At 40.9% G+C, this 13333-nt stretch overlaps 1 protein-coding gene across 1 annotated transcript in view; it reads left to right on the forward strand.

Annotated features, from left to right (window-relative positions):
- The window catches only part of CFAP61 (cilia and flagella associated protein 61), a 130474-nt gene that overhangs the window by 100957 nt on the left and 16184 nt on the right, over nucleotides 1–13333 (forward strand). Inside the window, 3 exon segments of the mRNA XM_062571172.1 lie at nucleotides 354–681; nucleotides 1474–1565; nucleotides 5251–5456. Of these exon segments, the coding sequence (XP_062427156.1) occupies nucleotides 354–681; nucleotides 1474–1565; nucleotides 5251–5456 (626 nt within the window).

Raw genomic sequence — 13333 nt, forward strand, 5'->3', positions numbered from 1 at the left:
AAAAAAAAGGCAACTTTTTAACAAATTCCAGTCTACGTCATGTACGCATACTAACATAGAAAATACGCACATCCTCTCAGGCTATTTGAGATAGTTAATATTAGAGTTATTAAAATAAAATTCAGCTGATTTATCAGAAGTAGATGAGTCTAACTTAATGTTTAATGGTTATAAATACTGGTTCAGTAGGATATAGCTGTATGTATAAAATCATGCTGTACTTCATGTTCTTATTTGTAAAATAAATAGCATTCATAAAGAATGTTTTTTCATTTTGAACGAGGATTTTATTTATGAAATTAGCCAGTAACTAACGTGTAGTAACCTACACTTACTGACATCTTTTTTCTTAGGCCTTTTTTAGCTTTGCCAATAGGGCAGTGGATTATGAAACCTTCAAGGCAATTAATGATGCTTGCCTTGTTTATGATGGAAGACTTGTGATTGATACCAACTTCCAAACTAATGACCACAGTATCAGGGCTGCAGGTCCCTTAACAAAGTTCTCCAATAGATACTTTGCAAATGAATGGACTCACAGCAACTTCAGTTCGAAAGAGATTGGCTTCCAGCTTGCTGTGTCTATGCTGAACTTCCTCGATCCAACCCTTGAGCCACTTTCTGAGCCACAGAAGGATGTGGATAGACTCATCACCATGTACAAGGGGTGTAATGTTAAAGGTATGTCAAAATGGAGTTCTGCCATTCTTTCCTACTCTCCTCAGTATTTTCGCTGTTACACAGTAAAGGCAAGTTCATCTCACCTAAGTAGCCATCTAATAGCATCATTCGAAGTCACCAAAGCTCCCGTATGGTCAGTGGAGCCTATTAGAGAGTTCCTCTAGGTGACACTGGGGAATGATTCTGCTTGTATTAAGGGAAGGATGCATTTCCCCTTGGTATCACCCAGCTCAAGATAGCTAAAAGTTTTGTCTCTATGCTAGATGTTGTTCAAATGAGAGGAATAAGAGCATCCAGAATATGATCCATGCTGTCTACTGCGTGATATCTCAAGTAGGTGGGATGAAGTGTTTGCAAGGATTCCACATTGTGTACAGCAGGCACCCTCATATTAACCATTCTTCCTCTGTCTTTAGCTCCATACTCTTGCCTAGCGTTTGTAAAAAATAAGCTTATATTTTAGATTTTGCTAATAATGAACCAAGTTGTTCTTTCATTTATACTGCTATGAACATGGAGTGATGCTAATGAAAAGCAGTATCTTTATTCCAAGTTCAAGATCAGTAAAGCCACGATCAGGACTTTTCACCATGTGTCTACTGCACCAGTATATATAAAAGTACAAAAAAAATAAATAAACATGAACTCCACTAAAAAAAAAAAGTTCTTTGTTTCTTCTGTAAAGAGTGATTTAGTGAATAAATACATGCTTATGGGAGAGGGAGGGCAAGTAAATACTTTATTTTCCTTTACTTTTATGATTGAATAAATTTAATCTTTTAATTAATGTAGGAGGTGTTCTTCCTGGAGGTTATCATTACTTGCATATTTCCAAACCAGAAATCCCTATGTGCTTGGACATACAACTTGCACAGTCTAATTATGTAAGTTACATTATTTAACTTTGTTTGGTCCTCAATTTTGAAAGATGTTCTTATTCAGAACACCACAGAGATAGAGGCATAAGTATCACACCTCTCAAAATATATCTTGACTAAGGGTGGACTTAAGCAGGTAGTTAGAGACCTTTTGAGCTGGGACTCAGCAGCAGATTCTGTTCTGCAATGGAACAAACTTCATTAAAGCAAGTCTCTATGGATTTAATGTAATTTAATTTAATTCTAAATATACTAGCTTGTTGTAAATATAGTATGCATACAGATAAGATTAAAGCTACGTATGACCAAGCTCTTTACTTCAATTCTTACTTCTTTTACAGTGAAATTTACTCAAATTGAATGATCCTTGAAGGTAGAATGTAGTGATAAAACTCTAATAACCCAAACTCTTCATTACTACATATGGCACTCGGCATTCACACAGTTAATCGATGCGGCATTGCAGCTTGCCTGCTTGACCCTCTTTGCAGAGCTGGTGGCCCAGCACTGAGCCTCTCTGGCCCCTGACCCATGCACCTCACCAACGGGTTGGGAGGCCATCATGTTGGCTTTTCATCAGCGCCCCCTTTTTTCAGGGTAGCTTTCTTTTTGCTTGATTTGGTGGAGAGAGGCAAGTCAGGTCCTCGGTCACCTGGAACTTTATTGCTTTTGAAATTCCTAGCACAAATTGAGAGTTAAAGTAAGCCTAAGTGTGTGGAATAAATCAGGTAACACTGGTGAACAATTATGAGTTACATAACTGAACCTCTTAGATGTTCATTTCTACACTTTTTGATACTTGGCTTTTCAAAACATGCACAGCTTTTATAAAGAAGAGATAGAACAATATTAGCATTAGCTGGATTTCACTAGAATAGTCTTTCACCTTAACACTTAACCTGTTTCCTCCAGGCGATGAGGTCACATAAACACATACAGACGATAAGACATTGCAGTCTTTCAGTGAAGTTCAGTTGGTCTCTAGACGAGTAGGAAAAGAGTATATTCTGGAAGAGGTGCTCTTTGCTACCAGAAAGCACCTAACGCTGCAACCATGAGTCAGGGTAGCTGGGGAGGTTCTCCCATGGCGCAAATGGGGAGAGGCTTCTCTTACTGGAGAATCAGATTTGTGAACCAAGATTTTAAAGTCAGAGAAGACCAGACACCTAGCCAAACTCCTGTTTCATATAGATTATAGCTTTTTCCTCAGGGATTTCTGCATCAAACTCATTCTTGTGGATGACCTACAGAGTGTCTTTTAAAAGACTACTTCAGTGCTGATTTTAAAACTCAGAGAGTAGCGATCCATAGAAAGAAGAGATCTTTGGGAAAAGTAATCCAGACTTTAAGAAATAGAAAAGAGATCAAAGCATAGTTCACCGTTTTTTCTGACCTTGCAATCCAGGAAGAGCTGTCCACAGCAGTACTTCCTGGGAAGCAGAAAGCATTACCGGTGAGAGAAAAGCTGGGTTTTGTCCCTCACATTGCTAGCACAGGATTAGAATTCTTTCACTGCACCTTTGATTGCCATTTCCCACCCTCTTCTCAGAGGATGCATCAGGGAACATCTTTAGAGCCATTCCAGAAACTTCATGTAAGTCCTAAAGGTATTTCCTAAGAAGAAATAGGAGAAGCCAATGAAGCATATTACCTGACAGATGTGGAAATAACAAAGGTTACTGTAGCCTAGCAACAGATTTTTAAAAATATGTGGAAAAAGAACATGGATACAACTTTATAAAATAGCTTCGAGCCTTTGATGACCTCATGGTGATGTGAGGTTTGAAACACATTGTTATATTTTTATCTTCCATTAAGTAATTAGTTGATTTAACCAACTGAAACTAAATGCTACAGTTTGAGCATCAATATTATTATTCTATTATTAATAGCAATGTAAGCATTCCAGCAACTTCACTGAAGAAAAGGAGGGATGAAAACCCTGTATCTTCATGTACGCATGTTACAGGCAGAGCCACAGCTGGTAAGAAACCAGCCCTGCTCCCGTAACCCTGAGAGTCCGACTTAGACCTCCTACGAAGGCTGAGAGTCTGGCTCTTGCATTTTAGGATGTCATCCAGGATTGCGGTGGCAGAGACAATGAAAGAAACTAGTGTGTGTAATGCATGAAACTGCATTGAAAGGCAGAATTTCATTCCATTCCAAAGTTAGCATAATACCTAGGCCCAAGTAGCAATCAGAGCAACTATGGCTTGCTGATTAGCACCCCTGGATTCAGGGGTGAGTGGCAGAAACCGCAGCTGAGCTGCAGCACAAGCAGTGGCTGCATGTTGCAGTGGCTGCGTGTAAGGTCCATGCCTGCATCTAACACAGCTTTGTCCAATACAGAATCACAGAATCGGTAAGGTTGGAAGGGACCTCTGGAGATCATCTAGTCCAACCCCCCCTGCTCAAGCAGGGTCACCTAGAGCATGGTAGACAGGGTTGCATCCAGGCAGGCTTTGAGGATCTCCAGAGAAGGAGACTCCACAACCTCTCTGGGCAACCTGTGCCAGTGCATTTATCTGAACATTTTAAAGAGGTCATTGAGAGCAATTCTAAATTATATGTGTGTGTGTGTTCACATATTTACACATATAAATATACATATATATATATACACACACATAAACATACACACATATAAAGGCAATACTAATTCATCAGTAGTAAGGCTAGACGATAGGCTTGAAGGAAACATCCTAAGAGATCAAGTTCAGCCTCCTGCAGTGGCAGGCAACCATCTAACACCTAGTGCCACTTACAAAATTTACAGTCTTTGTGGCAGAACTGGACAGGGTCCTTTTTGATACTTTTTCCTTGTTGTAAGACTGTTCCAATATGTCATCCCTCTGACTACTGGAAAACTCTAGCGCAAAGCCAAAAAGGCTGCTTGATATGTGATAAATCTGTGCTTTAATATTGAAACGTGTTTATAACAGATTAATATGCTAGTATGAACTCTCTGCCCATGGTCACATAGTTACGATGTGCCATAGATTTAGACTCTGCAGACATACTATATATATATATGTATATGTTTGTGTGTATATATATATATATGTGTGTATATGTATATGTGTATGTATATGTATACACACACATATATATATATATTTATACACATGTACCCTTATATTAGATATACATATAGAGAAAGAGTGTAAGTATACGAGGGTGTGCTTGGTTCAGCAGGATGGTGTGCTATAATTAATTAATTAAGCTATAATTAATTAATATAAATTAAGATAAATAGAGTTCAATTCAGTTGCTTTAACAGAGGCATCTAGTGTTGTTTAAGATGCCCCAGGATGTACCTCCTGGCCTCCAGCTGCTGCTCTAGCAGGTGCCCGGACTTCATGGATCCTGGGTCACAACTGCCAGTGGTCAGGCTTTGCAGTGGGCCTAAGACCATGCTTCACACGCCGTTGCATGCTGTGCAGCCTGTGGGCTGTTAATCAAGGCGCAAACCACACAGCACATCTGTGTGCCCCAAACTATGGCAAAAAGTGCCTCGTGGTATAAAACAGGTTACCAGGAATGGATAGTCTTGGTTAAAAAAAAAAAAAAAAAAAAGTGGATTTTGAGAACTTCTGAGAACATCAATGCGGAAACCCTGCCTGATCCTGTACGTAAGCCAAGGCAGATGTTCGCTCCATTTTCACAGCTTTCCTTATGTTTTCTCTTCCAGGGGATGGAGATTATAACTGGTGAGGCAAGACACGGGAATTATTTCAGGATACATGTCAATGAATACCATATGGTAGAAGCTATCACCTGCTTTTCAGAGGAACCCCTTCCTGTCTCCAACTACATTTGCTTGTATGGGCAGCATGAGCGTCTTCTTAATGATCTCTGTTCCCGCTGGAAGGAAAACCTGATTACAGATCTCTACAGGTAGGAAATCAACATTGTGCATAAAATATATGTTCTGGCAGAATTCAGGTTTTCTTTAATTACAGTTTATCATCTCTTTTCCCTTAGAACTCAAACTAATTTCTTAAAATAATTTGCCAACATTTAGCAAAATTATCATTGGTGATGCACACTCTAAAACCCTTCCTAAGCAAGCTTCATCTCTTAGATTTATTTAGAAAAGCAGTAGTGGTTTGCCTCACCAGCTTTCACATGAAAGCACATTTCAGTAGCTTCATAACTTTTGCTTCAACTATTCAGTCGGCTTAATTCACCAAGCTGTCTGAAGGATCATTTTTAATGAAAAGTCATATCCAGAAGTCATTTTTAAAAGTTTTCTAGTGAGCTGAAATCGAATTTTTAAGCCACAGGTTTCTACGAGTTACATTGTGTATGATGATAGTCACACTGAGCAGCTTACCTGCTTATCTGTTGATAAAACATAAAACATGAACTTCATCCTCTGGACTGTGGAACACCACGGGGAGTTATTTCAATTTAAAATTAATGTTATATCTGGAAGTTGTGCCAGGACTCCATATACCTAGTGGAGGGTCCCTACAGAACTTGCAGGATTTTCCCCTCGAAATCAGTTCCCAGCAGTGGAACAGGTCTTGCAGGTTTTCTCACACTGCTCCCTCCTACCGTCTGTGTCTGAGCAAGGGCGAGGAAGGCTTTTGTCCAAGATGCTCTGAGGTGAGGACAGGTTCTCCCAAGTAGCAGGAGGCAGTAAATTCACTTTAGGGAAAAAGCCTGCTTATCTCCAGCTAAGATTGATGTGCCATGTCCTCAGAGAGAATTTTTCATTGCTTTTGAAAATGCAAACTTTTAATTAAAGACGTGATTGCGGCCATTTAGATGGGCATTTGGAAAGCGAGATCTATATCTTAAAACCTGTTATACTTCTCACAAATTTCACATCTCAGAAAAACTACCTGGCCCAAAAACCTCCAATTTGTTTTATTTCTTGTGCTTCAGTGAAAATAAGTGGATTTTGAAGTCAGATTGGGCAAAGAATCCCTGTGTTTCATTCATGCGGTAGAAGTTTTGGGGCATGTAAAAGAAACAGTAGGTAAAGAAGAACTGGCTGATATGTTGTATTTTGATTTTCATTTAACAAAATCTATCACAATGGTGGCTTAGGAACCTAAGTTATCACAGATGGAGAAGCAAAATACTGCCTTGCACAGACTGCTTGTGAGACAAAAAAACAACACAGAAACAAATGGTAAATCTTCCTCATGACACCAGGCTGACCTGGCACCTTAAAGGTTTTTAAAGTTTGTTCCATATATTTATAACTGATTTGAAGAAAGGCATAAATGGTAGTAAAAAAAATCAGATTGAAAAGTATTATTTAGATAACTGAGAGGAGCTTCAGAGGAGGCCAGTCTAGCCTTTGTGAATATGAAGCATTGCTAGCAAACAAAATGTAATAATGACAACTAAATAATTCACACAGGAAGCAATAATTTGAACTACCTGTACGTACACATTGCTATGAGGTTATGGTAAGCGGTGCACAGCAGATTCTGAGAACTATTTTATGCATATAGCATTTTCAAGTAAAAGTATGATGTAAAGGATGCACGGTAGTACAAGAGAACCTGCATGATAATAGCAAGCCACTGGTCCAAAAAAATCTGGAAACATGTAAACCAAGGTCTCACTCTTCAGGAGGTTTTAATGGCAAAATCACAGTGAAAGTTACATGTTTCTGTAACAGAATGAAGCACCTGGTATCTTGAGACTAGGACTTAAGAGCCCTTGAAGTCCTGCACCTCTTTCTCTAGCTTTTGCACTTCTGCTGGTTCCACGGCAAAAATCTTCGCCAGAATTTGGACAAGATATTGTACACTGAAACTGGGGGGAAAATACAGTGAAGCCCTTCACTTAATGACAAAAATGACAAAAGCTTGGCTTGTATGTCAGATTTAGAGAACTGGAGTTTCAGCAGGTGTCTCCAAAGGAGAATTCCCCTGAAGAGGACTCAGGCCCTCACCAAAACTGGATGTGCAGCTTTTCCAGTTCTCATGTGTTCTGCGCATGTCTCCTCATAAATGGCACAGAGTGCTGCACTTCAGCTTTCTGATTCTCATCTTGTACAAGAAGACACAGATGAACCCAAATGTCAACTGTTGGGTTTAAAGGTTTCTTGGACAAAAATGCAAATCGCACTCCAGGAGAGCTGCTGCTGGGAGGCCTGGGGCACTTGTGAATTAGTAAACAGCAGAAACTGAGGTTGATTTATAGAAAATGTTGGAGAGGAGTGGAGAGGAGTGGCCCCCAGCACACGCAAAGTTCACATGAACAGTGCATTGTCGGTAAGTGTTAAGTAGAAACTGAAGGAGGATGGCATAACTGTACGAGATGGGGCTAAGACAGCAGGTAATTTTCGAGCACTGTCACCGCTGATCCTGTTCAGCTAGATATTTTCAAGCACTGGAAAAAACTCACTATTCAGATGGTAGCAAGGCATCATCAGGCTTTTCCATGGTGTTACAACATGCAAACTGTCACCAGCTGTCACCTCATCTTTTCTATGCAGCACGGAAGCTGCCAGACACTTAGGCCTTTGCTGTTTGCCCAGACGCGGTGGCAGGGGCAGTTGTTGTGTGCACTAGCAAGTTGTACTCCAGGAGCAACATCTGGAAGGATAAATCGCCTTGCTTTGGGGTTTCAAGCTGCAGAACAGCTAGCAGGAGTTTCCTGACCTTGACAAAAACCAACATTTGCTCCCTTTCATTCTTGTTGCTGTCTCAAAGGACTCTACGCCTCTGGACTGCTGGGGTGTTTTCAGTGCACATTACCCAATCGCTCCTGCAGCCTTCTTTGAATCGTGTGTTTCTCCAAGCACTAACTCATTCTAACTAACACTTTTAAGGACCCAAGGGCAGAAGCGATCATTTCAGCAGTGCCGGAGCAATTGCAGCAGTGCAGGAGAACGAAGGCAGCGTGACCAGAAGCAGTTATCGTTATAGCAATGACAGGGCAATTCTGCCAATCATTTTGGTAAAAATCATCAGTGAGTTTTCTTTTCCACATCTAAGGGCAGAGACCCCCCCCCCCCCCCAAAAAAAAAAAAGATTTCTGAAAGTGTGATTCATTTCTGATTTCCTGTTTTAGGAGTTAGCAAGCCACATCTGTGGACATGGGGAGAATTTGCACTTTCTTTTCTTTTCTTTTTTAACTGCTTAAAATGCCTTTATGCAGTTACTGCTTTATATTCAAACTGCTGCAATCTACTGTATTCTGTCTAGTCTTCTATCAGATGGAAATAAAAGAGGCTGGTTTAAATGGCTTTGGTCAGGTCTTCTACTGGAGAAGCCAGGGGCAATGAGGTGAAGATGCTGATTATCTTCACCCAACAGAAATCAACTTTAGCACCTACCAATCTGATTCAGCCTGAGGCAGGGCATAGATGAGGACTGCCCAGTACATTAGTTGGGAAATAGATAAGGGAACTTCAGGAGAGCGAAAGGATTGTCTGTGTGTACATGCTTAACCCCACTGCAAAATCTAAAGTCTTTGCCTAGAAAAAAAAAATGTTAAAGGGGAGAGAAGCAGCCATTGCAGTCTGCTGCTCAGGAAGTCTAGACAGACTAAAAGCAAAAAAAGGGAGGTGGGAAGGACAATAATTATTTCTGTACTGATCACTTAGCAAAGTAATATAACTGTCGCTGTGCCACACAGGCCATTTTCATTTGGGCCACCAGTTCCACACCATACACACACACTAATAAGCTTTTGAAAGCTTTATTTGAAATGAGCCCTTACAAGAACTTTTCCAGACTTGTATTTCTTTGAGCTTTAATTCTCCCTCTTTTATAATATCTTTGCCCTACTACATGAACAGTGCTTCTCTCACAGCCTTTGCAGGAGGCCCAGTGCATGTCCACAGAGGTGTGCTGAAGGCCCTTCTCAGTCTCTCTTTTGCAAGACTGGACACATTCATGTGAAATCTGTGCAAGTGTGCTCTCCCTTGTATGATGGTTTATAATCCTCCTGTGTAACACCTCTGTGTCCCATGGGCACCTTGGTACAAGGAGCAAACCTGGTCCCCTGTGTAGCTAACCTGCAGTCTTTGCTCTTGCCCTTGTAGCATCTTCACAGCCCAGCCTATTGGCCTCACCAGCCCAAGGCCCTCTGTGCACCTGTCCTTATGCGCTCTTAACAGCTACACGTGCAGATTTTGAAAAGATGAGACATTGTTTCCGAATGGACAGCTTATTTCATCATGAGAGCAAATAAGAATGTATTAGCCTCTTTGGCTATCACAGTAGGATCCTCACACCATGCACAAGCTGATCGGGGATTACAAGTTAACGTCAAGTTCTAAACAACCATAGAGATTTTAAAAATCTCAAGAGGGATGAAGATCTCAGTGATGATCTGTTAATAGGATATGCTGGGCCAGTCAACATTAGAAGACTAGGAGGGGCAGCTTTATCTTATCCCAGCGTATATACTCACTTGGGAAGTCATCAGCTTCTGCAGAAGACAGGTTGTATCTTAACTGGCCTTAGCCATGGTTATTTGTTGACTGAAACTCCTAGGACCTTACCAGAGTTGAAGTTTTGCAAGGTCAGAGGTCTTCTCACATCCACAAACTCACAAGCACAACAACCCGTGTGTCCAAGTGGTCTGGCCAAGATCACTTGTGTGCAACACAGAGAGACATCACTCATCAGGTCCCCATCACATCTCTTGAGCTCTTCTTAGTTAGTGATGATGAACTGATTTTGGACTTGCCTTTTATACCCTTTAGAGGTGGACATCTCTGGGATCTTCTGCCTTGTTATTTTATCTCACCTCTTATAAGTCAGGGACAAAATTCCTGAATTTCAGTTGCTATGTTTTCCTTATCTGGCTATTTTCTTATCTTCTTTATGCCTTCACTTTAGGCCAGTTTGTTCCTTCCCTTCTTGTTATTTGGTCATTTGAATGAAATCAAACATACAGTGATCTAGAGCAATTAACACATGCTGCTCTTCAACCCTTGTTGTTTCTCCCGGTTCTTTCACACACATACACATGCACACATACATACATACATTTCCATTCATATCAGTCTTCATATTTCAGTTACAAATGTCTATACAGTGAGCAGGATAGTTTCTCTACCTAGTTTAAAAGACGAAAGACAGAGAAGAGCAACCCACTGCAGCAAAGGACACTTTCCTCCAGGAATTGTCACCTTTGCTTGCTACTATTGTCCCTTTGCAGTCAGTCAAGGAAGAGTGAAAGGTCTAGTGAGAAAAGGAAGAGACAGTGAGAGGAGGTAGAAAACTGCCAGTAATCTTCATATAACAATCCTAGCACAAAGCAAAAACGGCACTAGAAATTGCTTCTCTCAAGAGAAGGTAGCACAGTGGAAAAAGGCTGCTAATATAACATAATCTTATAAAATATAAAATTATATATGCAACATATAAAATGCAGTGAATATGCATAAACATATAATATACATACATATAATACAAAACCATTGCAGTCCAGCCAGCTGCTTTCATGGGTGCTGCTGGGTCAAGCTATTTCTAGGTTGCTAAATTCCCTGTACTCTAAAATAATTGAAAACAGTATGTGATGCGTTCTACCCACTAAACCTCATGTAAAGCTACACTTTGTTTCCTCCATTTGGGCATCTTCCTTCTCCTGCTGTGAGAGCTGCAGTGAGGGGTGGGAGGTGAAGGAGGAAACACTCTCACACCCAAAGGGGAAACAGCTTCATTGGCATCATTTCACTTCGCAACGCACAGACCCAGCCCTTAGCAACAGTTTTTGGAAATGTCCAGCTGCGTTTCTAGTTTGTGCAAACTCCCTTCAGGCCAGTTCTTCAGCAAATGAGCCTGTGACATTCTTAGAAGCCACTGCTGAGCAAGAGAAAAATGTGATTTTTTTTCCCAGAAAGTCCTAAAACTTTGCTACCTGTAGGATTTTTTTTTTCAAATGAATGAAGCATGTATCATATCTTGCTAGTCTGCAATTCCTTGTTCCATGCTTTGAGGAGAAGTCAAGGAAGAGATTCCATGAACTTCTGAACTGCGATTAACAAGTATTTTCCAACAAGTGTTAATCTTACTAATAGATGAATTGTTAGAATGGAAATTACACTCCTTTCCCACTTAACAAAATCATAGAATCATAGAATCAGTAAGGTTGGAAGGGATCTGTGGAGATCATCTAGTCCAAGCCCCCCCCTGCTCAGGCAGGGTCACCTAGAGCATGTTAGACAGGGTTGCATCCAGGCGGGCTTTGAATATCTCCAGAGAAGGAGACTCCAAAGCCTCTCTGGGCAACTTGGTCCACTGCTCTGTCAATCTCACAGTGAAGAAATTCCCCCTCACATTCAGGTGGAACTTCCTCTGGTTCAGTTTGTGCCCATTGCCTCTTGTCCCTTTTGCATGGGACAACTGAAAAGAGTTTGTCCTCCTCCCCTTGACACCCTCCCTTCAGGGACTTATCCACATTGTTAAGATCCTCCCCCAGGCTGAAGAGGCCCAGCTCTTGCAGCCATTCCTCACAAGGCAGATGCTCCAGCCCTTTCATCATCTTCGTAGCCCTATGCTGGACTCTTGACTTCCAGAGGGACATAATGCCATAGCTACCCCACATATGCATGCCTGCCATTCTCTTTTGCTAGAGTACATTACTTACCTACAACCTTAAAAATTCTATATAAATTATGTTAAAGCCAGGCATGAAAAGTCCATCCATCAAAAAGCCATTAAACTGAGAATCTCACATGGGACAAACATTTTCTTGAGGCTTTCATGCAAATAAGAAGTGGTGTCTTGTCTTCCTTTGATAAGGAATATGAAAATGTATTCAAAGATTTCTGTGTGTGCCGTAAAGAGAAGAAAAACTGGTTTGGGTGGTCTTCACATGATCTCTAATGATTTCGCATTGCTGCTTGAATGCAAGTCTGATAGGGCTGAATTTCTCTTTTTGACCTTGAAAAAAAAAATCCATTCAAACTAGTACACATTACACCTACATCCACATCTAGGACCTTCCAGCAAGACATAAAGTGTCCTGAGTGAAAAGAAAATGTAGACTGTGGAAATGTTTGTGGTTTGTTCATTAAGCTTCTAGACTTGTTGGTTGAAACCTTCATTTCCCTTGCCTGTCCTTTATGCTTCTATTTTGGGGAAGGCCCCTCCTCTAAGGCAAGAAAGTACAATGTTTTAATCTTTTTTGGTCTGCTTTTAGCTTTCCCAGCATGACTTCTAGTTCCAGGAATGGACACAGTGGAACAGCTGTCACCTGGGAGCTAATTTAGCTCTGTGTAGCATGCAAATTATCTTTTAAATAATTAGAGATTGCACCTAGCAATGGATTTCCTCACTGATTTGCATTCAGTATGAAGACTGAAGGTTAACTCCATGATACCGGATTTCCTGACCATAATGTGCCAATGCCGTTTTCAAATTAGTATTAACAACAGGCCCTCAAGATTCTGCTAACTTGAAGAAGTAACCCCTTCCGTTGTATGCACGAAACTGCCACTAATGGTAATAAGAAGAAAAATAAGGTTTCATTTTGTTGAGAGAAAAGTTCCACTGATTTCTGTACAAGTTCAACATGATTAAAAGCTGCAGAACTTGACCCACAACCAATTTAAAGACGAAAACATTTCTCTCACCTTTTCTCTTCCCCCTGCAGCAAATCTACTTGGTGTAGGAACCCAAGTAGGTTGGTAGTGATCCATCCCCCTAGCCACGGTGGGAAGCTCCCCACTGGTCTCAGGGAACATGTTCCTGCTTTGGCAGTGCAGTGGCCTGTTCCTTGCACATCTCCTCTGCACAGAGATGTGGGGAGAAGGGAGGGTTGCATCTAGAGTCATCCAAAACCCACTG

Source organism: Rhea pennata, chromosome 3 (assembly GCF_028389875.1).
Source record: "Rhea pennata isolate bPtePen1 chromosome 3, bPtePen1.pri, whole genome shotgun sequence".
Taxonomy (NCBI): domain Eukaryota; kingdom Metazoa; phylum Chordata; class Aves; order Rheiformes; family Rheidae; genus Rhea; species Rhea pennata.